Genomic DNA, 27,151 nt, shown 5'->3' with positions numbered 1-27,151 from the left:
CCATTTTTGTAAGCCGGGTTTGAGTCAGTGGAGTCTAAGAAGGTTTTGTTTTAAATGCATTTGAGTTTATCATTTTCAAACATTTTTTTTCCATTATGCTTGGATTTTTTCTATCCCTAGGAAATTTTAAAAGCTCAGCAGAGAAAAATCCTCCACTCAGTCCCCAGTCTTCCATAGACAGCGAGCTAAGTGCTTCAGAATTTGATGAAGACTCAATTGGATCAAACTACAAGCTAAATGATGTCACAGATGTCCAAATTCTAGCCAGGATGCAGGAAGAAAGTAAGTGTTTAAGACATCGAACATTTTGATTTTTCTGTGGGCATTGAAGTCTGGGAGAGCTGAAGAGGAGGAGGGGAGGGGAGAGGAGGGCTTGCTGAAACAGGCTGAAAAACAGAAAAAGAATTGCGATTTGGGGTGAGATGGAGTTGGCTTTGGACTTACAGATCAGCATCCCGTTGGGCCGCTGGGCTTTCGGGAGTCGAGGAGTTGGGTAGAAGCACTGCTCAACTCTCCCTCCCCCCCACCCGCCCATCCAGGCCTCAGCATCGGGGAGTCTCTGCCTTCGCGGGGCTCTGCTCCCGGGTGTGCCCCGAATGGACCTTACATCCAAGCCCTCTGGCTGACCTCGCAACTGGCCTTTGAGTTCAGAGGCTTGTGCTGTCGTTATACTGGGGTTGGGATGGTTTGAAAAGCAAAGGCAGTGAAGTCTCCTCTGCAGCCAAGTTTTGTAGCTGGGCATCTGAGGTACCTCCTAGTCAGTGATTCAGTTATGGCTTGGGTTGGGAAGAAACAGTGTGATGCCTTGGTTGTGGTGGGTCATGTTGAGAAGCAGTGGGGCCTAGTGGAAAGTGCACGGGTCTGGGAGTCGAGAAGACCTGAGTTCTAATCCTGGCTCTGCCATGGGCATCGTCTTGGGTCAGTCACTTCACTTCTCTGTGTCTCAGTTTCCTTTTGGGTAAAAATGGGGTTGAAATACCTGTTCTCCCTCCCACTTTAGATTGTGAGCCCCATGTAGGGCAGGGATTGAACCTGGTCTGCTTTATATTGTACCATATTTAGCACTGACTAGTACTTGGCCCACAGTAAGTGCTGAATGAATGCCATTGTTATCATTATTATTGTTGTTATTGCTATTCTTATCATTGTCCTTATCATTAGCTTTGAGTGGGAAAGATAAAAGCCCAAACCTGGAGTTTCAGTAGCCAGTTTTCAGGTCGGGGAAACGCCCAGTGCCGCGCCCGTGATTCCGAAAATACGGGTTTTGGGTTGGGGCGTTTCCCTGTTAGGCACCCACACCTCTGGGGGCCTTGTCGCCCAACGTTGCCCATCCTAGCCGGGAGCCAAACTGCGGTTCTGCCGACCGGCTGAGAGAGCCGGGGCCGCTCGCCCGGTCCGGGAAGGTGCTGCAGCTGAACGGTCTCCCCTGGCCAGGTCTCCGCCAAGAGTATGCAGCCACCGCGTCCCGGCGCAGCTCCGGCTCGTCCTGCCACTCCACTCGGCGGGGCGCGTGCAGTGACCAGGAGCTCGATGCGCCCAGTTTGGAAGATGATGACGACAGCACACACCACCCTGTGTACCCTGCCCTGAGCAGGTTCTCTCCGTCTCCCCGCAACTCCCCGCGGCCTTCCCCCAAACACTCCCCAAGGAATTCTCCTCGCTCCCGCTCACCCGCGCGGGGAGTGGAATTCCCCCGCGGGTCTCCCCAGCCCATGATCAGCCGCTTGCAGCAGCCTCGCCTCTCGCTTCAGGGCCACCCAGCAGACTTGCAGACCACCAGCATCAAGAACGAAGGTAAAGAGAGGGGGCCCCGGGGTTGGGAGCGGTGGGGGAGCGGGTCCTGGCTGAGGCTCTCATCTGGGCGCTGGGGTGGAGGATCTCGATGGACTGACCAGTGGGATGACGGTTGGCTGGGCCGGCCCCGGGCCGCTTGCCGAGACTTGCGGACTGAGCGAGCCCCGGGGAAGGGATTGAGTCCAGTGCCGGTGGTTTGCGCTGTGATTTGCTGCGCTGTGCCACTCTGGCACCCTCGCCCCTGCCCATCATGTTACCGCTGGGGCACGGAGCGCCCTGAGCAAGTAGGTGGCCAGCAAGTAGGCGGCCAGTCGAAACACCTGTCATGGGAGGGGAAGCAGGAGTTGAAGTTTGGTAGAGGGCGCCGTACCATGGCATCATTTCAGGAATAATGAAACCAGACACTTAGTGGACAGGATAGGAGACTGTGCCCTCATTCGTTCATTCATTCATTTGTTCTTTTATTTAGTTGTATTTATTGAGTGCTTATTGTGTACAGAGCATTGTACTAGGTGCTTGGAAAGTACAATTCAGCAATAGAGAGAGACAGTCCCTGCCCACACTGGGCTTACAGTCTGGAATAGGGGAGGCAGGCGTCAAAACAGGTAAGCAGGCATCAATAGAAATAAGCAGAATTATAGATATATAAACATCATATCCTGCCCACCTTTAGCTGGGCAGGAGGTCAGCTCGTCGAAATAGTTTACTTGGCTGAACTGGGGACACAAAGGATGTATTTAGGATGAAGAATTTCCAGATCAAAATGCAAAGAGCTGCTTTCTCATTCATTCATTCAGTTGTATTAATTGAGCGCTTACTGTGTGCAGAGCACTGTACTACGTGCTTGGAAAGTACAGTTCAGCAACTGAGACAATCCCTACCCAGCAACAGGCTCACATTCTATAAGGGGGGGTTCTAGGGTTTTAGGACCTTATCACAGACTCCTTAAAATGTGTAGAATACAATTTCTGTAGAGATCCTTCATCACGAGCATTTGGAACCAAAGCCAGGATTTTTACGTTTGTGTTTCAAGCCACCCCCAGAGAGTCTGCCTTATTCTTTTTTCGGCTTTCGTCCTCACAGAAAAACTAAGACGTAGTCTTCCAAATCTGTCCAGGACACCTACCACCCAAGTCGACTCTGTGAAAAGCAGCAGAAGTGACTCCAATTTTCAAGTGCCAAATGGAGGAATACCTCGCATTCAACCACAAGCCTCAGCCAGTAAATATTTTTCTAATGTGGTCATAAATCAGTCTTGTAGAGGAAAACTTGAAGTTGTGCATGCCATACTGTATGGGGGACAGGATAAAAGAAATGCCTGTAATCCTGACGGTATTAGCTACAGCTTTACCAGCTGGCGATGGACAGTGCAGTGATCAGTTTCGCAAAAAAAAAAAAAAAGCAACACAACCAGGTTAGCCCCCAAACTCCTCACTTGAAAGGCATCATCTTGACACTGAGCCTCAGCTTGGATGATGGGAGTCTTGTTTTTCCGGGAAAAGAGAAATATGGCCGGAAAGCTGTTCAGACAAACTTGCGGCATTCTTGTCCAGGTGGATAAGGATAAGGGATCATTTGGGGGCCACCACTCATTTTGGTTAGGTGAAGGTCACAGCCGAGGACAGCGGGGCTCAGGGTTGTGTTTCTATCCCATTTGGGACGGCCTCCCCACCCTTCCTGCCGAGGAGCTGGGCCGTGATGCTGCTGCCGCTGAAGCGAGCGAGTGCGACCCGATCACCTAGACAAGAACGTGAAAATCCCAGCCAGGGTCCCAGCTGGTGGTCCACTTGGTGGCCCAGAGGGGTGGAATGCTGCATGCCACCTGGGCTTGGGGCCTTAGCGTAAGCCTTTCCTGGAGATCTCTGAGGGCATGTAGGGGATGGGGGTGGTAGAAGCCAAATCTGATTTCATTCACCAAGGAAGAAAAGTGCAGTCCTGAAAGGGGTCAATCAGCGCTCAAAAGAAAGCTGAGGAAGTAGAAAGTATAGCGTAGGAGAGATGCGAGAGCCCTCCTTCAGGGTGACTAAAGCGATGCAATTCAGGAGCCAGTCTGTGGGCCCATTTGGCGTTAGCGAGAATGGATTTGAACAAGATGCCGTTCGGCCCCGGTAGTCTCACCGCAGGCACCCTGATATCTACGGGTGCCACATGGTTTCCCTGCTTTCCCTTTTTTCAGAATTCCTCAAGTTATCTCGACGGGATTTTCCCGAGAGTCTGTCTTCCTCACATTCACTGTAAATTTGAAAAATTAGGCCAGCCCAGAAAGCACCTCACTTGATTTTTGAGTCCGAATCCTCTCTAGCTCAGCATAGGTGAAGTGCTCACGTTAATATCTGACGAGGAGCGGCGCAGTGGAAGTGGAGTGGACGGGGCTCGGGCGGTGCTGCTGAGCCCTCTCCTCCCCCACCCCCCAATCCTGTGCTCTCGTGCCAGGACCCCGCCTCGTGGGCCATGCCCCTTGCCCAGAGGCGGAGATGGAGGGGCCGGGGCCGAGTGGCTAACAGCCACGAGGGAGGTTGAAGGAGTGAGTGAGAGAAGTGGCCTTTGAGTGCCGCCACCCGAGCTGGAATCCAGAGGCTCAGCCATGCCGTGGACATCTGGGAGGAGAGGAGGGAGCTCATCGGAGCACTGCGTTCCTTCTACGTTTGCATCTCATGATGCCGGAGGATGCGTCCCCTTCCCTTACCGGTTCCAGTGATGGAGAGGAGGGAGCCACGGCAGGGGGGAGCAGCCCGTGTGGGGAAGGCCCAACTCGTCCCAGTGCGACTTGATCGTGGAACGGGCCTCCGCTTCCACAGCCGGCCTCGGCGATGCCAGGCGCCCACGCCTGGCTTGGGATGGCTTAGATCTGGGAAAGGAACGTTGGCCTCAGAATCGGGTTGGGGGAGGGGAACCCAGCACAGGAGGAGGCGGGGAGTTTCTAATGAGCTTTACCAGTAGGCAATGTTCAGAGAAATTAGAAAAAGAATCACTTTACGCAAATTTTAAAACAATTAAACTTATTTTCTAAAGTCGGCACACTGATCTCAGAGGGAAAAAGGAATGATCTGAGGTAAAGCTATTTTTTCCCACATTTTTACTCAGTTTTCTTGCTTTTGTGCATTTAAGTCCCATCCTTAATTCAGCGAAAATTTTGGTTTGCATATATAAACGTGTTTACAGCAGATGAGCGATTTTTGAAGTAATCATTTTTGGCTTTAGTTTTAAGTCGTGGTGAACTGTTTTTTCAATTACAATGTTTGACCCATTTTAACTATTTGAATTATTCCATCAGCTGGTGACGTATTTAGCTTGAGCAGGGATGGCTGCTGCCACAGTTAGTAGTCTCATGTTGCTTCAAGTTTCCTTTCAAGCCTTTATTTTTTGGCCCTTAAAGGGCCATGCTTCTGGTGCAATCCGTGAATCTGCATGAGCTTAGCCGTGCAAGGTGGCTGTTGGTCGCCGTCTGCTGGGCGATTTGTTTTTCTGGGTTCCTGCTGCCATTCGGTCGTTTCACCCGCTCGCTTGCTGTGGCTGCGGTATTGACTTGGCTGTGGTGTGGCTTCCAAATCTGAGACATTGACATGGTATCTGTGAGCACCTGCTCGGTGCCGAGCCACTGGGCTGACTGATGGGGACGAATAACACGAGCGAATCCGGACCCGGTCCCTGCCCCAGAAGGGGCTCATAGTCTAGGTCCAGGTGGGTAGGGGTTCGGAAGAGAGAAATGTGGCAGAGTCCATGAGCGCCAAACAACTGGAGCACTGGAGGCTCGGGAGTTGGGGTGGGGAGGAGGCAGGGGCGCAAGGCGCACAAGGGTCCAAACATTGAGGCTGGCATTGCGGGGCAAGGGGGACCGGTCCCGGCTTGGACAGGTCGGGGGGCGGGAAGGCGGGCACGCCTTCCAGCGTTCCATCCCTCCGCGGGCTGCTCTGAGGGCTGTGAAAGAGACGGTCTAATAGTCAAATGATTTTTAGGGCCTTGCAGGTCATTTTAGCTTCTGAAAAGAAAGTGGGTCGCTTCATAGAAGGTATTAGAGACACTTAAAGCACTGTAGAGTTTTGGTACAGTGGAGAAACGAGGGGAGTAGTTTTTCCCAGTAGGGGGACGGGCTCTTGGGCTGCTCTCCCGGGGACTTGAGGGGAGATCACGCTGAGCCCGAGGTGGCACCCCTAGCTGTTTATTGAATGCGCTGACTCCAGCCCTCGGGCGGTGCAGAGGGAGGAGGAGACCTGGCCCCTCTGCCGCTGCCTACCTCCTTCCTCCCCTTCTTCCCTTCCCCCTTCTCTCCCTGCCTGCCTGCCTCCCCCGAAGAGCTCAGGATCTAATGCCATATCCCAACACACCGATTTCTGTGCATCCAGGCTCTCTCTTCTGCAGTCTGTACTCCTCTGCGCTGCCCAGACCATTTTTGTAAAAAGGTTGCTCTGCGTGCCCCACTTGTCAGTCACCTCCAGCAGCTGCCCATCCCTCTGGCCATCGGGCAGAGGCTCCTCCAGGCCATGGGCTCTCAGGTCCTCCATCAGCACTCTCTCCCCTCTGCTTAACCTCAGTTTTCTCCCACTACACTTCGGTCCTCACATTGAGTTTCTCTCACACTAACATGGTCAGTGCTTCTGGGCTGTTGTCTTTTCCGGCATGCTGCGGCCTCTTGCTCACACCCTCCCTCCTTTCCCCCCTTCCCGCTCTCCCACCTGGAATGCCCTCCGCCCTCATACCTGGAAGAACACTGCTCTCCTCATCTTCAAGGCCTTGCTGAGATTGTACCTCCTCAAGGAGGCCTCCCTGACTCAACTCTCATCTCTCCCCTCTACCCGCCCCCGCCACCCACCACCATAGCTCTCCCCACTGGTCACTTTAGCCCTTCCACACCTTCCAAGTACCTGCGTATTCACCCCTTCTCCCCACAGCATTTAGTTACATGTGTTGACACTCTGTCACTTCCTCCTAGCTGTAGTTTATCTTAACATGTGTCTTCCCTGCTAGATTGCAAGCTCCTTCAAGGCAGGGATCACGCCTGCTAATTCTGATGTACTCTCCCAAGCGCTTAGTGTAGGTAGGGCTCAGCACACAGAAAGGGTCCAGTAGATACTCTGGATTATGTGGATTTGGGGAGCAACAGAACACATCAAGGAACCAAGGTTGAACACGGTGAGACACCAGCCACCCAGGCATATGGACACACTCACTCCCAGAAGCCCCCAGCATTTGGGTTCGGGTCCAGGAGAGCCAGAGCCAGCTAGAATAGAAGAATCTGGCCACGGGCAGAAAGGGGTTTCGGCCGTAGAGGTCGGGGGCAGGCGTTTCAGAGTTGAGGAGGGAAGAATCAGCAATGGTGCTGCCGGGAGGATGGGGGCTGGGGGCAAGGGGTAGGTGTGTCTGACCTGGGCCCAACGGGGAGGGAGAGGGCAAAATGGGTATGTGTGTGGATTCATTTGTCCCCCTGAGGAGGGGGAGGACCTGGTCGGAATTGGCTGCCTAGGAAGGCCGCCATGCACCTTGTTGGGCAGGCAGGTGGAAGACTAGTGAGGAGACTGTTGCAGCTCAGCCCGCGAGATGGGCCCAGTCCAGCCTTTAGCTCTGGAACTGCCAGAGACGGATGGAATGGCAGGTGATGGGTGACAGGTGTCCATCTGTGGGGAGGTCAGCGGGGCTGCCGGGCTGAAAATGTTCCCACCCCAGCCTGGGGCAGGATAACTCTGTCAGGCTGTGGAGGTGGAAGGGAATAGGGTCCTATCCTTAGCCCTCCAGCCGGCCTCTGGATCACCCCCAGCCCCAGAGGGCCCCGGCTGAAGGGTGAGGCAGAGGGGCCCTGAAGGGGGTGTGAGGGAACTCTATAGTAATAATAATTGTGGTATTTGTTAAGTGCTTTCTATGTGCCAGGCACTGTTCTAGGTGCCAGGCACTGTTCTAAACTCTCTGAGCCAGACCTAATCTTCCCTGCTTTGGCAAGGTCTAGGTACACATAGGATTCCGGGGTCCTTGGCCGGTGGTCTCAAGGGGCTCGGGGCAGGACTTTCTGCATTAGCCGTGCGAGAGCACGGCGCAGCAAAGGTCTTGCGTATCTGTCTCACGGGCTTGCCAAGGGGTGGGGTCGACACCGAGAGGCTTAACTAGGCCTGTGTGCCCACTACCCCCCCTCCCCAGTGCTGCAGCACCCCCCCCAAGCCAAGTGCCACTTTTATTGTATTTGTCCTTGTATCTTCTGTTTTTGAGTGTTTTGACTGCTCCTATCTCCTTATGTGTCTGCTGTCAGCCCCCTGTCCCTCCTTTTGTTTTCAGATGGGAGCCCTCCAGTCCCCTGGAGGTTTTTTTCCCCAGGACTTGGTACCCTGCTCTGCATGCAGTAAGTGCTATGTAGATGCAGCTTGGCATAGTGGGAAGAGCTTGGTCCTGGGAGGCAGAGGACCTCTAGAGGAGGTCTAGAGGAGGGACTCCTCCTCCTCCTCCCCCTCCCCATCCCCCATCCCCCCTTCTTCTCCTTTTCTTCCTCCTCCCGCCTGTTTCCCTTGTCTGGCCTGCTCCTTCCTTTTGCCCACTTCTCCCGCCCAACTCTTTTCTTCTCTTCTCCAGTAGTCATTGGAGCAGAATGGTTCGACGCAAGTCGGATCCTGCCTGTGGCTCTCTACCCTGGAGAACCAGAGAAAGCTGCCATCTTCAGTCTTTCCTTGGCATGAAAGAGCCAATCGCTCTTTTCGTAGCTGTTGGGCTCCAGACATCTCAACTCCTCTGCCATCATGTTCTCCCGCTTTTATTGGTTTTCTCTCATTGTCCTTGTCACCCTCTGGGCTTCATTTTTATTATTTCAGTCCTTCCTTATGGATCTGTCTCTCCCCTGTGACTCTTCGATCATCAACCGCTTGGGAGCCAGGGCCTGGGTCTGCTTTTCAGGTGGATATTTTTCCCCGGTACTCAGTCCAGGGCTCTGCCCACAGTAGGCTCTTGCCATTTAAGGAGAAGGGACTTGGCTTTCAGTCTCGTACTCAGAGTTAATGCATCGACATCACTAGCCTTTATTGAACACTAGCCATCCATCGGGAGAAATGGTCTTCTGCCTATTGTGTGCAGAGCACTGTTACTAATAGCTTGGAGAGTAAAATCGAATTAGTAGACACGATTCCTTCCCTCAAGGAGCTTATAGCGGGTGAGTGGCAGACACTGAAGTCATTTCTAAATAGAAAGTAGTGGAGTGGAAATCCATCAGCCATCTCTGGTACTTCTCAAACAATTCAGCAGTGGTATGTATTTATTGAGACTTACTCTGGGCAGAGCAATGTAGAAAATGCTTGGGAGAGTATAATGGAGATGGTATGCACGATCCCTGATCTCGTGGCGCTTCCGGCCTAGTGGGGGGAGCCAGGTCCTGACAGGCAGCTCTGTAGGCCTCCTTATGTGCCTCCTGAGCCTTGTCTTCAGCACCTTCGTTGACTCAGTTGTCGGTTTAGTTCTTTGTTTGGAACTCTGTAAATCCTTTTACGTCTGTCTGCCTTCCTGCCTATCTGCGTCCCCTCACCTGATTAGAGTGAAATGTGGGGGTGGGGAATGCAGTGATGGGTCGTTCGGAACTTCCCATGCATTTAGTACAGGGTGTCACACCCAGAGGGTGCTCCGTAATGGCCACCATCCAAAAGATGCGTACAGAAGTACATGAGCCCGTTCTGTGTGCCGAGTGCTGCGCTGGACGTTTGGGTTTCTGTGGTGGAGGCTTCGGTCACTGGCGGGAGGCGAGCAGCCTGAGACGGGGAGGCTGGAGGACCCATCGTCAGAGCAGGTCAGAGTAGCACAAAGCATCCAATCGATCGATCAATCGATGGTGTTAATTGAGTGCTTCCTGTGTGCAGAGCACTGGACTAACTAAACGCTTGGGAAAGTGCAATACAGCAGAATTAGCAGATACGTTCCCTGCCCATAAGGAGCTGACAGTACAGAGCAGGATGTGAGCACCCAAGCGGAAGGGCCAGCTGGGGGTGTGAGGGATGGGTGGGGCCTACCCTGGGGAAGCTGTGAGGGGCAGGGGTGGGGCGGGGGCGGCTGGGAGCAGCCCGGAGGAGTGCTGGGCAGGCACTGCCAGCCCTAGAATGAGACAACAGAAATGGCTGTCTTGCTCCTGGGCTCCCTCCTTAAAGAGACCCAATTGTGCAGAGGGTGGATTGGGCCCATGGGCACTTTAGCGCCAGGCTGTGGGTCCTGGGGATCCTCGCTCTTTAACCGCTGAAGCCTCGAACCTGAATTCTTTGCGCTCAGAGGCCTGCCTGCCTGTCTGCTGGGGGCTACTCTGGCCCTCTGGGGCCAGGCCGGGCAGGGCTGGACCGGGCTGGCTGTCACGCACGTCGGGGCTAACGGGCCGGATGCGGCTTTCTCTAATAGCTGCAGTGCTTGGCTCCGCCGCCGGTGCCTCTGCAACCCCTGCGGGGCCCCTCACATTGCTTCCGATCCCTGGGCCGCAAAGACGCCAACCTTGGAGGAGGAGCTGGGGCTGCCCGCTACCGCTTTTGGCTCAGGATCGGTTTTCCAGTTCCTCGTTGAAGTCACCTCTGCAGGAGCTAGAGAGCTGGCCTTCTTCTTCCGGTCCCATGTGACAGACAGTTCCTTGTTTTTTAACAGCACCACAAAGGCTGAGAAGTATTCCTCGTACTTCCCTCAAAGCCAAACAGTTGCTTCCATCTTCATCTCCAAAGAGAGGTAACTACAGCCCGGGAGTCTGCGTCTTGTTCAGTCAGCGGGAACGGGCCCGCAGTCTCTTGCCCCGACAAGGTCAGGTGACAGGCCTTAAGCAGTGAGAAGTGGCATGGCCCAGTGGAAAGAGCCTGGGCCCGGGAGTCAGAAGACCTGGGTTCTAAGCCCGGCTCTGCCTCGTGTTTGCTCTGGGACCCTGGGCAAGTCACTTCACTTCTCTGGGCCTCTGTTTCTTCACCTGTAAAATGGGGATTAAGACTGCGAGCCCCATGTGGGACAGGGACTATGCCCAAATTGATTAGCTCGGATCTCCCTCAGCACCTAGTGCAGTGTCCGTCACATAGTAAGCGCTGAACAAGTACCATTAGAAAAAAGTCTCAGAGGGGAGGAGAATCCCGTGGGGTTGGCATTCGGGCTGAGGGGCAGGTGGTGAAGACAGGTTGCCCTTCCTCGCAGGGTTAGTGGTACATGGGTCCCCCTTGGGGCTTGGCCGCCTTGGGTGAGTGGCAGCGGCGGCGGCGGCGGCGGTGGGGGGTGCGTTGGTGCTCTGCCAGTTACGGGCCTGGTGCCAAGATGGTCAGAGTCCAGAGCGGCAGCAGCAGGGAGCGCGTGGGTGCTCTGCTGGGCACGCAGATCTGGTGCCCGGCAGGTCAGAGTTCAGAGTGGCGGCAGTGGTGGTACTAGCAGCAGGGGTTGTGCGGGCACTCTGCTGGACATAAAGGCCTGGTGCCAGGCTGGTCAGAGTCCAGAGCAGCGGCGGTGGTAGCAGCAGCAGCAGCAGGGAGTGGTGGGGGGGGTTCTGCCAGGCACCCAGGCCTGGTGCCAGGCTGGTCAGAGTCTAGAGCGGCAGCAGTGGCAACAGTAGCTGGAGTGGACTACATGGGGGTGGGGCAGGTGTAGGTGGGGTGGTTTGGCATTTTGGGGGCTGCCTTGGTGAGTACCAGGAGGCCCCTGAATCTCCTCAAGCACAGTGGTCCTGGCACGGTGCCCCTTCTTTTTCTCCAAGGCGAAAGCGCCTGTGGCTGGTGGGGCACCTGCAGGTAGTTGCTCACTGCCGTGGCCCTGCCTTCATGTCCACTCCTGCTCTTCCTCGCCATCTTAAGGATCTGTAAAGGTTGGGTTCAATCAATCCAGTAGTCAGTCGATCAGTCTTATTTGTGGAGTGCTTACTGTGTGTAGAGTACTGTACTAAGTTCCTGGGCGGGTAGAGTATAACAGAGTCGATAGACACATTCTCTGCCCACCACAGGCTTATGGTCTAGAGCGGGAGACAAGCATTAATATAAACAAGTAAATTAAGGGTTCTGGGGCTGAGATGAGTGTGAATAGAGGGAGCAAATTGATGATGTGCAGAAGGGAGTGGGAGAAAAGGAAAGGAGGGCTTAGTCAGGGAAGGCCTTTTGGAGGGGATGTCCCCTTAAGGCTCTAAAGGTGGTGAGAGTGATTGTGGGAGATGAGGAGGGAGGGCGCTCCAGGCCAGAGGCAGGACGTGGGCGAGAGGTTGGCAGTGAGATAGACAATATGGAGGTACAGTGAGTAGGTTGGCATTAGAGGAGCGAAGTGTGCGGGCTGGGTGGTAATAGGAAAGAAAGCCTAAAAGCAGTGGATCAGCCGGGTGTGGCTCCACTGGCGTCTCAGCAGTGCCGGGGTGAGCGAAGGGCCAGGTGCATCTCATGGGAAGCCTCTCCGCCCCCTCCCTGCAGTCTCTGGCTGCACTCCTGCTGCCCAGCGGGGGGCAACTGGCTAAAAGGGGCCATCCAGCCCGGCAGGGGGTGGTGGGCTGTGAGGGGCTGGCAGGTGGCAGGGGGCAAGGGGTCCCAGGTGGTGGTTGCCGTGTCCTTCCCAGTCAATCAATCAATCGTATTTATTGAGCACTTACTGTGTGCAGAGCACTGTACTAAGCGCTTGGGAAGTACAAGTTGGCAACATATAGAGACAGTCCCTACCCAGCAGTGGGCTCACAGTCTGAAAGGGGGAGACAGAGAACAAAACCAAACATACTAACAAAATAAAATAAATAGAAAAGATATGTACAAGTAAAATAAATAGAGTAATAAATATGTACAAACATATATACATATATACAGGTGCTGTGGGGAAGGGAAGGAGGTAAGATGGGGGGATGGAGAGGGGGACGAGGGGGAGAGGAAGGAAGGGGCTCAGTGTGGGAAGGCCTCCTGGAGGAAGTGAGCTCTCAGTAGGGCCTTGAAGGGAGGAAGAGAGTTAGCTTGGCGGATGGGCAGAGGGAGGGCATTCCAGGCCAGGGGGATGACATGGGCCGGGGGTCGATGGCAGGACAGGCGAGAACGAGGCACGGTGAGGAGATTAGCGGCAGAGGAGCGGAGGGTGTGGGGTGGGCTGTAGAAGGAGAGAAGGGAGGTGAGGTAGGAGGGGGAAAGGTGATGGACAGCCTTATAGCCGAGGGTGAGGAGTTTCTACCAGCTTGGCCGAGGCCCCCCGGTCCGTCTCCCGGCTCGCTCTTGGTTCCTTCCCGTGTCCGACCTGGCTCTCGCCCTTATCTCCCCCACTTCTTTGGCTCTGGCCTTCTGGGTGACCTTTCTAGGAGAACCCTGCCAGCCTCCTTTCTCTGAAGGGCTTGGCCAACCCCTTCTCTGCTCTCAGCCTGAACTCTAATTCTCCCACCCGCCTGCCCACCAACCTCCCTAAAGGAAAGCCTGGAAACCTCCACCGAGCCGGCACTGCTCTGGCAGCTGAGTGCCACCTGTGACCCCCCCCGATCCCGTGACATGTCATGGCTAGAAGCGGGCTGAGGGTATCGGGGAGCATTCTCCTGACGTTATGTGCCTCTGCCTGGAGAGGTCGCTGCACTGCCGTCAGAGGATACGGTCGTGAGCACCCTTGTATATGCGGGTGGCATGAAAAGACACACTCTTAGGCACGTATATGCACATGTGGCTTCGGACAACTTAGTTTTGGGCACCCATGTACGCGTGCGTGGTGTCAGAGGGCGGTTGTGGGCACCTTTAAACATCGTGGCATTGTGGGGACACTATCATGGGCTCCCAGGTGCGGTGTTAGAGGACACTGTCGTGGCCTCCTGTGTGTGCATGCGTGGTGTCGGAGGACACAGTGGCGGATGCCTGTGTGTGGCTTGGGAGGACACGATCGTGGGCACCCGTGCACAGGTGCATGCAGCGGTTCAGATGTGAGCATCACCCGGCTGGTCGGGAACGTAAGCCCTGCCCCGGTAGGGAACGGACCTGACTCGTCCGAGCTGAGAGGTGGTTTTCCGGCTGTCACTTCGGGGGCCTGCACAGTGACAGTGAGTGTGCCTACCTTGACTCTTCTCTCTCATTCCACCCTCATATTCAGCCTTTCAGTTCAACCTTCATAACCTCGCAAAATTCCAGTCTTTCCTTTCCATCCTCTCCCCCACCCTCCCCGTTTCCCATTGCTCCAAGGCTCCGCAGCCCTCTTGGGGAATTCCTCTGGGGGCTTCTACTCCTGCCCCCTTTTCGCCCCCGGGACACCGTCAGGGGCCACTGTGGCAGCAGGGGGAGGAGGGCAGGAGTAGGAAGGTCGAGAACCCATCCATCCATGCATGTGGAGACCAGACAAGAGAGCAGGATGAGCCGGGAGGGAGAAGCAGCAGAACGAGTCAGGCTGCTTCTCCCGCGGCAAATGGCCTCATTGGTCTGGGGCCGCTGCTGGTGGCCGGGACTAGCGGATCGACTGCCTCGGGCCCCAGGAGAGGCCGCGGGCAGCCGATCCCAGGTCCGGCTCCCGGCCAGGTGCCGTCCACTAGGATGGCGTGGTCCTAAGGGGCAGCCCGAGGCTCCCCAGCAGGGTGAAGGGGTGAGGCCGGGCCCGAGTAGAAGCCCCCGAGGCGTCCAACCTCCAGGAGGGGCCAGGGCGGAAAGAGTGGGAAGATGGATCGGGCCACTATAAATCCTTGGACAGTAGAGGGTCTGAACAGGTGGATCTAAGGGCTCCGGGAGCTGTGAGTGCAGGGATGGCTTCCGGAATAACATTTTCTGACGTGTGCGACTTGTTAAACCTTTTCTCTCTTCGTTTGTTGGGGAAGAGGGCCAATGGCTTTGAACTCTGGTCTCTCCTCATGTTGACAATGATGGTAATGCTATTTAAGCACAATATGCCGACACCCACAAGGTAATCTGGTCGGCCACAATCCCTAGTTGGGGTTTTCAGTTTGAGGGAGAAAAAGCGGGAATCTTACTCCCATTTTACACACGTGGAAATGGAGGTCCTGAGAAGCAAAGGGACTTGCCCAAGGTCATCCAGTGGGCAACTGGCCAAGCTGGGACTAAAGCTCTGGCCTCCTGACTCCCTGCTCCCCTGCCCTTTCCACCAGGCTACTCTGCCCTGTGGAAAGAATAGAAAAAAAAATTTTGGCGTTTTTGGGTGAAAGCCAAAATGTAAATGTAAAAGCACTTTATCCATGTCAAGCCATCCGTTACTTCAGTAACTCAGTAACGTAAGCGATCCCGTTTTAGTGAGGTCTAAACTCAGCCTCAAGGCTGGCCTTCTCCGTCCCACATCGGTGCTGTAAATAGAATTTTTTTTTCTGGTATTTGTTAATCACTTACTATGTATCAAACACTGTTCTCCACGCTGGGATTGATACAAGTTAATTAGGTCAGACACAGAATTTGTCCTCTTGCTCAGATGTTACACCTTGACCCAGTTAGAAATGTCTTTTCCTGGGTCCAGAGATGCTGCTTGTGTGGTTTAGAGGGTGCAGCACGCCTTGGATGATGAGGCTAGGAGGTGGTAGGGAGCCCCCCTGAGGATAGAGTCTATTGGGTGAGGAGGCTAGGGAGTGGCAGGAAGTCCCCTGAGGGCAAGGGTCCGAGGCTAGATCAACCCCTGCCGGCGTCTGGGGCCCAGGGTCGGGCGGTCTTACGAGCCTCTCCCTACCCCAGACTCCCCAGAGAGACCCGTCCCCGTTCCTGGCTGGGCTGGAGAGGTGTAGACTCTGTCGCTGTCTGGCCGGCCGGCTGGGGGTCCACAAGGGAAGCAGGAGCTGAGCTGATGGGGAGGGGGCCGCTTGGGAGTCAGAGACGGGGACGGGGCAGGAAGGGAGCGAGCTCTGAGTGGCCCTGGGGAGCTCCAGAGCTGATTCGGGGCTAGACTTCTCCCGCTCCTTCCTGATTCCTCCCACTCCCTGAGGCTGTCGCTACACTGGAAGCTCCTTTGTGGGCAGGGAGCCTGTCTGCCAGCTTTGTTGTATTGGACTCTCCCAAGCACTTAGTACAGTCTCTTGGACACAGTAACTGCTCGGTATGTTCCCTGGATTGATTGGCGACCCCGCTCCGGTTCTGGCCGCGTGGGGTGGGGGAAGGTGGGAGGTAGGGAGGAAGAGAGCTCAAGATCTGGGCTCCTGAAGGAATACCCATTTGTGGCGAAGGTTCTCACTCTAGCATTTAAGCATTCACTCAGCAGCTTAATGTTCCTCTTTCTGATCTTTTTTGGTAATGTTTTGTGTCCGTCTCTCCCGCTAGATTGTAAGGTCCTGGAATCAAATCTTCTAGCTCTGTAGACCTCTCCCAAGCACTTAGGAAAATTCTCTGCACACAGTAGACGTTGCTCCCCGGGGTTTCGGGGGCAACTCTCGGGTTCTTACCCTTTCCGGGTCTTCGGACGTCTCCGGACGCAGGCCGCGCGTTCACACCAGGAAGAGTCAGCCAGAGGTCCAAAGCTTGGTTGCCGTTTATTTGCTATCAGCGATTACATGGTTAATGAAGAGAGAGGGAAAGAGAGAGAGAGAGAAAGGGAGGAAGAGAGGGCACCTGTGTGTGCGTGTGAGCTGCGTGCGTGCTTGCACCCCCCCTTGTCTTGTTCGTCTCTTATACCCCCCGTTGCCCGGGGGCAGGATTTTCTCAGGCCATGTAGCACACTCACTCGCCACCCTCCAGCCACTAGCCTAGCAACAGCTCTGTCCATCACGAAGCGTTTGCTCTGGCTGGCCCCCAGCCACCCGTTGCCAACCATTGCTGGCTGTGGATATGGCCTTGAGGTTGCCTCCGAGCTTTGCAGGTGCAAGGTTGTTTTTCTTGCCCTGGTCCCTTTATCTTCTGTTGTTGAGTCTGTTTGGCTTTGAGCCGTTGGGTACGGTTTGTGTGCACATACTCCCTATCTTTCCCACGCTCCCCACGTGTCCCCCTCCCGTTATGGCGGGGACCGCTAGGGGCGTCCGCGCAATGGGAGCATCTCGACCTTAAGCTCGCGGACCACCCGGGCAACAATGGAGCAAAAGAGACGAAGGAGGCACGGGAGGCACATGAGCAAAAGTAAAACCCCCCCAGTGGCGGCAAGGACCGAGACCAGCCAAGGGGCCAATCCCCCGGGCATCACGCGTTTAATCCAGTCCCAAAGTTCCTCCACCGCGTCCTCCCCGCGGCCTAGGTCATCCCAAGCCTTGGGGAAGCGCAGCGACTGGGCGTTGAGCTCGTCGAGAAGGCGGCAAAGTTCCTGTAACTCGCCGGTCACGTTGGCGGCCAGGAAAAGTCCCTCCAGGTGTTTCTTCACTCCGTCCCAGGAGGCAGGGAACGAAGAGTTGGTGGCGTTGCAGCGGAGCGGAAGCACGCAGACATGCCGATACCGGTAGTCACATTTCACCGCCTGCCGTAGGGACAGGAGGCGAACCTCGTCGCCGAGCGTCTCGATCACATGCTCAAGGCCGATCAGCTCCTGCTGCAGGGAAGCGTCCAGGTGACGCTGAACCCCCCACGCCAGTTGGGTGGAGTGCATGAAGGCCGAGAGCTGAGACGCAAGGAAACCAGTCCGATCGTACAGATTCAGGATTTGCCATTCCTGGAAGGCGGAAAACGCGAGGTTCGCAATACCCAGCACGGCCTCAAATAATTCCCTGCGGGTGCGCAAGCCACGCAAGCGGGTCGCTAGGGTGTGCCACCGATGGTCGGAGGCCTGGGAAAACCAAGGGTCAGCAGGCTTAACGGGTATAAGGGTGTAGCGGGGCCGCCGGACCAGCCAAACAGCGTAATCTGCCGCACCCTCCGTGGTCATGGGTCGCGCCCGAGACATAAGGACGCATCGCGAGGAACCCGTGGTGGACAAGGAAAAGTCGCCATAAGCTGACCGGGAGGCAGTAAGGGTCCAGCTGGGATCAGTACTTGGGCAGGCTATAAGCGCGTAAGGGGCAGGGATAAGGGCGTTCCCTTGAAAGACGTAATCATGGTCGGTACAATTGCCCCGCAAGTGCAGGGAAACGTTCAGACCCTCACGGAAAATAATACGATACACCGAGAAAGGGTAATCCTGGCACGTCGCCCCGTCAGGGCAGGCGCACGAGCGGACCCGGACGGTCGCGGTGGGGGAGCGCAGGGAAGTAAAGGCTTTCCAGAGACCGGGGTGATGCGTCCCCCACGGTAGCGCGTAAAGCCCTGGGGCGGCCGCCTCTGTATATGTGCGGCCCCCAATGTGGTCATCCCAGGAGAGCAGGAGGGTACCGTTAGCACTATGGGGAATACAGCGGAATATGCCTGTGGAACAGTCAGTTAGAGGCATCCAAACCCCACCCCGACCCTCGGCGCACAGTCTCCCGGGACCGGGGAGCGAGCTCGCATTGCGGATAGGGCCAAAAAACCCCCCACTTCCCTCGCTGGATTTTGTGCCGCCGGGGGTGCACTGAATTGTGCCGTGGATCCCCAGCAGGGTAAGGTTTCGGTGTGTGGGATGCCCCTGACCTTGGGGAATGTTGACTTCCAGTGTAGAAGTAAAATTTAGCAACCGCAAGCAAGATCGGGTCACCTCGGGCCGGTCCGAGAAAGCCCCATTGCCGGTGTACCAGCATATGGGGGGACCAGTGCTGCGCAAGATAGCGCCCCGAATACGGATGTCATGCTGGTCAGGGTCTGGGGACTGACCCTGGTGCTGGCCCGTAAGCTTGGTCACATTCCCTTGAAATGAGAGTTGGGGGGAGTCCTCCCTCCAGGAGACCATGCGTAACAAAGGCGCATTGGCGAGGAGGGCCCACCTCCAAACCCCGCTCTGCTCCTCAACATCCTTTAGGTGGCTATTTACCAGAGCAGTCCAGTTAACCCACGTCCCGGCCTCCCTCCCCACCGCGCCCCCGGGAAGAAGAAGGGGAAGGGGAAGGAGGGGGAGGAGGAGGGGAATCAGGGCGCAGGGACTTCCCCTGCGGCCGGGCATCGTCTTCCTCGACGAGGCGGAGATGTCGCGAGGAGATCCAAACGGGGCCGTCACCTGTGGAGATACAAGCATATCCTCGACCCCGAATTAGTACCGGATCAGGACCGCGCCAATCGCCCTCCACAGTACGCCACATCGCTCGCCCCATAGGGCGGGCGTGCGGGTGGTGGCGCCGGGGTTCCACGGTCGCGGACCTGTGGCAGAGTTGCCGCATGGCGGGGGAGAGTCCCGTCTCCCGATCAACAGATAGAAAGTTATGGGTGTACGTTGCCTTGTCTAGGGCGCACTGCGTGACCCGCTTCCCCACCCCCTGCTTCTGCAGGAGAGTTTTCAGCGTCCTGTTTGCCCTTTCCACTATACCTTGACCGTTGGGGTTGTAAGGTATCCCAGTAACATGGGAGATGCCAAAGGAGGAGAAAAAGAGGGACATGGCTTTGGAGACATAGCAGGGGCCATTATCCGTCTTTATCTCCTGGGGTGTGCCTATAGTGGCAAAGCAATGGTACAAATGGTTTTGCACATGTTTTGCGGCTTCTCCTGCTTGGCATGTCGCCAGCATGAATCCGGAGAAGGTGTCAATGGACATATGAATCGTGGAGGTCCCCCAGTGGGTGACATCCATTTGCCACAGCTCGTTCGGCGCGAGCCCCCGGGGGTTCACTCCCGTCGACCCTGCCGGCCTTGGGGTGAACGGAAGACAGCGAGTACAGCGCCGGACAATAGACCGGGCTTCCTCTCTAGTGACCCCATACAGCCGACGGAGCGAGGTGGCCGGGAGATGGAACTCCCTATGCGCCGCAGCCGCGGCATCCAGCCCCATTAGTGACGGCCCTGTGGCGTGTAGGCTGGCATCCACAGTTCGGTTGCCGTCAAAGATCGGCCCTTGTCCGTCCGTGTGGGAACGGACGTGCATGAGGTATACCTTACATTCCCTAGCCGCTACAGCAGCCTGGAGCTGAGAGATCATGTTCCCAATCTCCGAGTACCTGTCGAAAAGTACGGAGGTTTCAATTCGCCGGGCAAGATTAACGGCATACAAGCTATCCGAGATAATGTTGATCGCCTGGGGGTAGGTAGTCATTGCCCATATGATAGCGAAAAGTTCATTTCGCTGAGTCGAGCCGTATGGCGTGTCGAGCACCGACAAGGCACCGGTGGTCTGATTGAAAACTGCCGCCCGGTGTTCCTTGGTAGCGTCCGTAAAAACATTGTCTCCCCCGACCGGAGTATCGGAGATCACCCGAGGGGTCAGAATGTCCGATCCCTCGTACAAGTGGCTAAGAGTCAACGGGGAGCGTTCCGTAAAGGTGGCCTGCTGTAAGAGCATGGCCCACAGGAAGCTGTCCCTGGCTATCGCCTCAAGGTCTCCCATGGCTATCCCGACATGGACTATAGGGTAAGTGGCCGAAAGCGCCACTACCCGCTGTATGGCGTTCTGGCAAAAGCGACCGAGAAGCTCAGTCTCCTTTGGGAGAACACGGGAGGGGTTTCGAGGATAACACCATTCGAGAATCTCGGTCCCCTGGTGTATAGCCGCGAAAAGGCTACCCTCCCGAAATATCGTGACCTCCATAGGGAGGTGGGGTTCAGCGCGACAAGTATGGCTACCCGCCAACCGCTGTGTGATTTCTCGGAGTGCGCTTTTCGCGGACTCCGTCCATTCGCGGTGCGATTTAAGATTGGGGTCTCCTTTTAGGAGATCGTACAGGGGTTGCATGAGGGCGGAGGGGATGGGCGTCCTCGCGCGCATCCATTGAATCCTCCCTACCAAACCCTGTATATCGTTTAACGTGACATATTTTCGGGGGTCAATATGGGGTGGTCTTTGAGTCACCCGGGTCTCGGTGACGTCAAACCCAAGGTACGTGTACGGGGCTGATTCCTGTACCTTCTCGGGTGCTACGAATAAACCCTGGGCTGCGAGGGCAGCCACCACTCGCCGGGTGAGCGTCTGTACCTGCCCTTGATCGGGCATACCCAGAAGGATGTCGTCCATGTAATGGACGATCGTCGCCCCTGGGAATTCCTTGCGGAAAGGGGCGAGTATCCGCCCCACGAACCACTGGCATATGGTGGGACTACAAGACATGCCCTGTGGCAGCACCTTCCACTGGTACCGGAGTGCTGGTTCCGCGAAATTCGGGCTCGGAACAGTAAAAGCAAACTTCACCCTGTCGTCAGGGTGCAACGGGATGCTGTAAAAGCAGTCCTTAATGTCTATGACCCGGATCTGGTGATTTTTTGGAATCATGTTAGGGGAGGGCAATCCGGGTTGTAGGGGTCCCATTGGCACAATGAGCGCATTGATTTTTCTTAAATCCATGAGGAAGCGCCACTTCCCCGCGGCTTTCTTTTTTATAACGAATACGGGGGCATTCCAGGGGCTGAACGATTCCTCTAGGTGCCCCTGTGCAAATTGGAGCGCAACTAATTCCCTCAGCGCCTGCAGCTTGTCCTTGGTCAGGGGCCACTGGTCCACCCATACCGGTGGGTGTGGAAGCCACACCAGCGGGGGTGTGGACAAACCCCGGAACCCAGTGGCCCCACCTAAAAAGGATCAGCTTCATCTATAAGGTGGGCTCCCAGCCCCTGCAGCACATCTCTACCCCACAGATTCATACGGAGCCCTTGAACGCACAGAGGGACGAACGCACCTTGCCTTCCCCGGCAAGACCAAATCAACGGACGGCCCGCCTCTCTTGCGGCCTGCAGTCCCCCTACGCCTTGCACCCCCATCGAGTGGTTTGCTAGTGGCCACTCCGCTGCCCAGCAGCAATCCTGAATAACGGAGCGATCGGCCCCGGTGTCCAGAAGCCCTTTAAGGGGCTTTCCCTCAACTAAGAGGGTCCGCCACGGTTTATCAAGGGTTATTTCCTGTATTATTCCAATAGCTGGGGGCGGGGGATCAGGGGGTGGGGGGTCAAGGGGCGTAGCGCGAGCAATGACCATTCCCGATCCCAGGTATATACCATACGGATGATGGTTGGTGAGGGAAATCTTCCCGGGCCCTTCCCCCCGTTCGGATGTATGAACGACCCCTGCCGCCCTTGTCCGAAGCCCCACCACTAGGGCCCTCCAGGGGAGGGGCTGTATTGGGACGTTTACAGTGTCTCCGGGTCGGATTTCCACTGGGGCCAGGCATCGGACTTCAGCCCAAGTGGCTCCCGGGACCGAAGCCTCTGGTACTCCTCTTTCCTGCCCCGCTTCCTCCTTGTCAGTCTGGCAGGTCGCGTCAAACTTACGAACGAGTCTCTCTGGCCCTTGAAAGGTCGCACGGAGGATACCGTGTATAAGAAAGTCCACGTCCTTTAGCTCCCCCGGGTGGGAGTCTTCATAGGCCGTCATCTGTTCCCCAATAACGTCCCATCTCTCCTCCGTGATCCCGGAATCAAGTATCCACGGGGAGGTCATAGTTACCTTCCCTATAAATTCCCTTATTGTTTTCAGCTCAATTTTTACCCCTTTACTTTTCAATATCTTGTAACAGTGCCGGGTGTACAATTCCTTATCTTCTGGCTTATATATGGGCAGCGATCGTACTGTCCCCATCTTCCCGCCTGACCTTTAGCTACCAGGCCTACGGGGCACTCTCCCTGGTCTTCCCCTATGGGGGTACCCGAGCCCCACGTTGGGCGCCAGTCGTTGCTCCCCGGGGTTTCGGGGGCAACTCTCGGGTTCTTACCCTTTCCGGGTCTTCGGACGTCTCCGGACGCAGGCCGCGCGTTCACACCAGGAAGAGTCAGCCAGAGGTCCAAAGCTTGGTTGCCGTTTATTTGCTATCAGCGATTACATGGTTAATGAAGAGAGAGGGAAAGAGAGAGAGAGAGAAAGGGAGGAAGAGAGGGCACCTGTGTGTGCGTGTGAGCTGCGTGCGTGCTTGCACCCCCCCTTGTCTTGTTCGTCTCTTATACCCCCCGTTGCCCGGGGGCAGGATTTTCTCAGGCCATGTAGCACACTCACTCGCCACCCTCCAGCCACTAGCCTAGCAACAGCTCTGTCCATCACGAAGCGTTTGCTCTGGCTGGCCCCCAGCCACCCGTTGCCAACCATTGCTGGCTGTGGATATGGCCTTGAGGTTGCCTCCGAGCTTTGCAGGTGCAAGGTTGTTTTTCTTGCCCTGGTCCCTTTATCTTCTGTTGTTGAGTCTGTTTGGCTTTGAGCCGTTGGGTACGGTTTGTGTGCACATACTCCCTATCTTTCCCACGCTCCCCACGAGTAGACACTTAGAAAATATGATTAATTGATTGATTGACAGAATAGAGTTAGAAGTGGCAAAGAGCAGGGCCCTGGTGGCCAGTCCAGCCCTAGCTGTAAGAATTCCCATCGGGAAGGGAATTGGTTCCACGCTTCCCCTCTTGGAGCTGGAGATCCTGACAGTTGGGGAAAGGCGGAGGCTGCTGGTGGACTCTCATCCCTGCCCCTCCCCATAGGGGAGAACTTGCTTCCTTGCAGCCCCCTGGGCACTGCTCTGGTGGCCGGGGAGTGGCTCCCTGGAGTTAGAATCCTGGGGAAGACAGGGGTGCTCTCATTCTGGGCTCTGCCATCTTAGAAGCCCACCCGGTGCCAAAGCTCACAGACACACCATCCCCACCCTTCCTCACAGTGTGCTGCTCCCTTGCACTGGGGAAGGGTCCCCGGGGCTTATGGCTGCAGGGGCATTGGGTGGGGGCAAGGGTTGTTGGGGGTGCTGTGGGGTGGGTGGGCACCTGGAGCTGCCTTTCAGTCTCACAGCAGGGAGGGAGTGACCTGCCTGTGGGTTTGGGAGTTCCCTTGGGTGGGGGTACACCCCGTTTCCCCGCTCTCCCTGCCCCCAGTCAGGAACCGCAGGTGGAACCGCCTTCCTGTTGTGGGGAGAATGGCACATTGCTTCTGCTCGATCATGCTTGGACTCGATGGTGGTCCTCAGTTGCTCACATCCGGTCCTTCTCCATAGCTGGGCCAGTTCTGGGGAGGCAGGAAGCCCCAGGTGGGCAGAGGGGGTTCCCTGGGTGAGCCGGGGGGGGCGGGGGGCGTTCACCGGGCAGTGACTATGTTCTGTGTGTGCCGTTCTCCAGTCCCTTCTCCGAGTAAGTTCCGGTCCCCAGCGGCACCATCTCCGCTGGCCCTGCGGCCGCCCGTGCGAGCGTTCAGCAGCCACGGCCCGGGCCCCGCCGGCGCTTCGGACATGACCCAGCTCCCCCAGAGTGGTGCCTCCGCGGGCGCCCCCCCGACCTCGGCTGGTGGTTCCAGCAGCGCCCCTCTCACCAGACCTCCGGGGGCCCCGGGGCTGAGGAGCGGCCTGCCCAGACCCAGCGCCCCGGTCACTGGCGGGATCCCAGTGCCTCGCAGCAAGCTCGCCCAGCCTGTTCGCAGGTGAGTCGGCCGGGGCTGGGGCCAGAGGTGGGGCCGGGGTTGGGGTCTTGGCAGGGAGATGCCGGCCGGTGGCCGGGGGGTAGCATGGTGTGGGGCCGTGGAGAGGCGGTGGGATAGTGACGGGGGTCCAGGGCATGGGCTGGGTGGGGAGAGGTTGTGGTGGGGGGCCGTTGTAGGAGCCAGAGTAGAGAAGCATTGCAGCGGCACCCCAGGGAGGAATGGGGAGAGGTCCGGGTGGGGTGGGGGCCAGAGTAGAGGAGCGTGGAGCAGGGCTCCTGGGAGGAGTCACAGTAGGAAAAGGTGGCCGGGAGGCGGGTGATGGGGTGTGTTCTGGTGCAGGACCTGCCTGGAACCCCTCAGGCTTGTGGCGAAGGGTGGCAAGGAGGACTTGGCCTTTCTCTACCCAAGCTTAGTGCTGAGGGCCACCAGGTGCAGAGGGCTTCCAGGCTGCCCCCGCCGCCAGGCTCCTTCTGCCACCGCCCCCCACAGCTTGTCGGCAGGACCTGGGGCTGCGGGACAAGCCCCGGCGTCTGGCTGCAGGGCAGGATGAGGTGGAATAGGCTGGACGGGATGGGGTGTGACGTGTCAGGATGGGATGCGCTTTGGGAGCACTCCCGCCGAGAGTGGCAACACCCCTTTACTCTGAGACACCCCCTCTCTTGGACAGTTGACACACAATGACGGGTTTTAGCTGCCCCTGGTACACGGGGGTGTCTGCAAGCCTGCAGAACATCTTCTCTTCCCATCCAAACCCTGTCTTTCCCATCACTGTAGACAGCAACACCATTCTTCCTGTTTCACAAGCCTGTAACTTTGGCGTTTTCCTTGACTCCTTTCTCTCATTCACCCTTATATTCTATCCATCACTCAATCGTGTTGGTCCCACCTTCACAACATTGCTAAAATCTGCCCTTTCTTCTCCATCCAAACTGTTATCACATTAATCCAATCACTTATCCAATCCTGCCTGGATTACTGCTTCAGCCTCATTGCCGACCTCCTTGCCTTCTACCTCTCCATACTCCAGTCCATTCTTCACTCTGCTGCCCAGATCATTCTTCTTCAAGAACATTCAGAACCGTTCAAGTTGGATTCTTTTTGCACATGAACATAGTCATGAGATGCTTTTTCCACACAAATTTTTTGGAATGTTTGCCAGTGGGGAATCTGGGCGAGAGCATCAAAACACCGTACACAGTGGTGGCTGGCTAGATCATTGTGTTCGTTCATAAGGAAGTTATTAAACGCTTGCCTGGTGTCAAGCAGTCTGCTAAATAGAATGAAAAAGAGATGATCAGAGTAGCTGGTAATTATCAGAATAAATCTTATAGAAGTAACATGTCCTCCAAGAAGCTTTCTCTGATTAGCTCTCCTTCTTCCACACCCTTCTGTGCCACCCTGACTTGCTCCTTTCATTCACTGTACTAAGCACTTAGTACAGTGCTCGGCACACAGTAAGCGCTCAATAAATACGATTGAATGAATGAATTCACCCTCCCTTCCAGCCCCACAGCACATACATATTTATCTGTAATTTATTTATTTATGCATTTTCTATGTATATTAATGTCTTTCTCTCCCTCTAGAGAGTGAGCTCATTGTGGGCAGGGAATGTGTCTGTTGTATTGTTCTGTCCTAAAAGCTTAGTACAGTGCTTTGCACACAGTAAGCACTCAATAAATCCTATTGAATGAATGAATGAATAGCTCAGAGTGTTAAGAGGGAGGGGAGAGCAGGGCTCATCCCCATTCTACAGAGGAGAACATGGGAGCCCAGAGAGGTAAAATGACTTGCTGAAGGTCACACAGTTTGTCCATCAGTCAGTCAGTCATATTTATGAATGGTCCATAGCCAAGCTGGAACTAGAACTGTGGTTATGACAGCTCTGGTTTTTCTGAGCTGAAAACGGTGAACTGAAATTGTTTGACTTGAAGGAATGGGGGTTGAAGGTGGAGGGCTGGGAGTGGGGAGGGCCGAAGGTGGGGTAAGGGGAGGGGGTTCATTGCTTTGCTAATGGTTAGTGGAGGGCCAGGCCTAGGGTTGGGGCCGGGGCTGGGGTTGTTCTGCCCATGCCGGTGACCCAAGCCCTTTGACTCTGTTTCAGGTCGCTGCCAGCGCCCAAAGCCTACGGCAGCATGAAAGATGACAGTTGGAAAGACGGCTGCTATTGACCTGCGGGGGCCCCTTCTCCAGACTCAACATGCAGGACTGTCCGGATGTGACTTTGGGATTGGAAAATCCCGGTCCTCTCTGTCAACGTGAGCACAAACTGGCAGAGAAGGCCAAGCAGCACTTTAATGCCATTAAACATCAGATAGGGTTGGTGATCACACAGTACCGTCCTTTGGAATCACTTTTCGTTCTCCCGTTTGATTACAGGCCCGACCTATCTCAGTCCGACTGATAGCGGCCAAGTCCCAGGCAAAACCCTAACGGATGCCAAAGAGCAAGTTCAGGGGGGACATTAGTGGGGGAGTCTGAGGTGCCAGGCACCCGGGCCACCTTCTGAACTCAGTGCTCAAGCTGAACAGGCGGGCAGGCGGGTGGGCAGGTCTTGCCCACAGCGGCCACCATTTAGGGGAATTTGTGGGCCCTGGGCCGGCCCCAGCCCAGCAAATTTGAGCATGATGCCTGCCCCCCCTCCCCCCACCCCCGTTGCAGAGTGTCTGGGCCTCCAGCTGGGACCCGCCCCCCAAGGGTTTTAGGCTGAGCTTGGGGGACAACCAAACACAAACATACAACTTCAGAGGAGAGCCATGCCCTGGGCTGCGTTGACATATCAGAATTGTGTGTGTGTGTGTGTGTGTGTGTGTGTGTGTGTGTGTGTGTGTGTGAGTGCACGTTTGCACACGTGTATGTATGTGTGTGTGTACAATCTATTTCCACTTTCTAGCCCTTGGCTCAGGAACAGCGAGTGATTCCCTTGCGTGTGGTGGCCCAGGTGCCAGAATGCTCTGCTCTGAGAAGAGCCGGGTGGAAGGATTGGTTTGGCTCCTTGGCAGGGTTTCTTGAGGAGAGAAAGGGGGAGAAATTCCAACGGTTCTTGAGTGTTGGCTGATGTCTTCCGTGCCTGTGTTCTGTCGGAAAGCCGGACTTGGTCAAAGAGAAGGAAGATCTATGCACTTGTATAACACAGTCTCTGTAGAGGACCATGGTCTTCTGATACCAAATGACACTTTGGGATGATTCCCGGTAT

General features: G+C 55.9%; 1 protein-coding gene across 2 annotated transcripts in view; it reads left to right on the top strand.

Moving 5' to 3' along the window:
- The window catches only part of SLAIN2 (SLAIN motif family member 2), a 57,970-nt gene extending 31,685 nt beyond the window's left edge, over positions 1-26,285 (top strand). The window contains exons 4-9 of one of the 2 annotated variants that reach the window (XM_038769185.1): positions 121-282; positions 1,435-1,794; positions 2,878-3,015; positions 10,378-10,455; positions 23,658-23,955; positions 26,060-26,285. In XM_038769185.1, the coding sequence (XP_038625113.1) occupies positions 121-282; positions 1,435-1,794; positions 2,878-3,015; positions 10,378-10,455; positions 23,658-23,955; positions 26,060-26,126 (1,103 nt within the window). In that variant the 3' untranslated portion in view covers positions 26,127-26,285. The remainder of the gene's footprint in view (positions 1-120; positions 283-1,434; positions 1,795-2,877; positions 3,016-10,377; positions 10,456-23,657; positions 23,956-26,059) is intronic. The other variant, XM_038769186.1, reaches the window with a different exon arrangement.
- Positions 26,286-27,151: the final 866 nt, after the last annotated feature.

The sequence above is a fragment of the Tachyglossus aculeatus genome, chromosome X5 (genome assembly GCF_015852505.1).
Source record: "Tachyglossus aculeatus isolate mTacAcu1 chromosome X5, mTacAcu1.pri, whole genome shotgun sequence".
NCBI lineage: Eukaryota > Metazoa > Chordata > Mammalia > Monotremata > Tachyglossidae > Tachyglossus > Tachyglossus aculeatus.
This window is presented reverse-complemented; position numbering and strand designations above follow the sequence as displayed.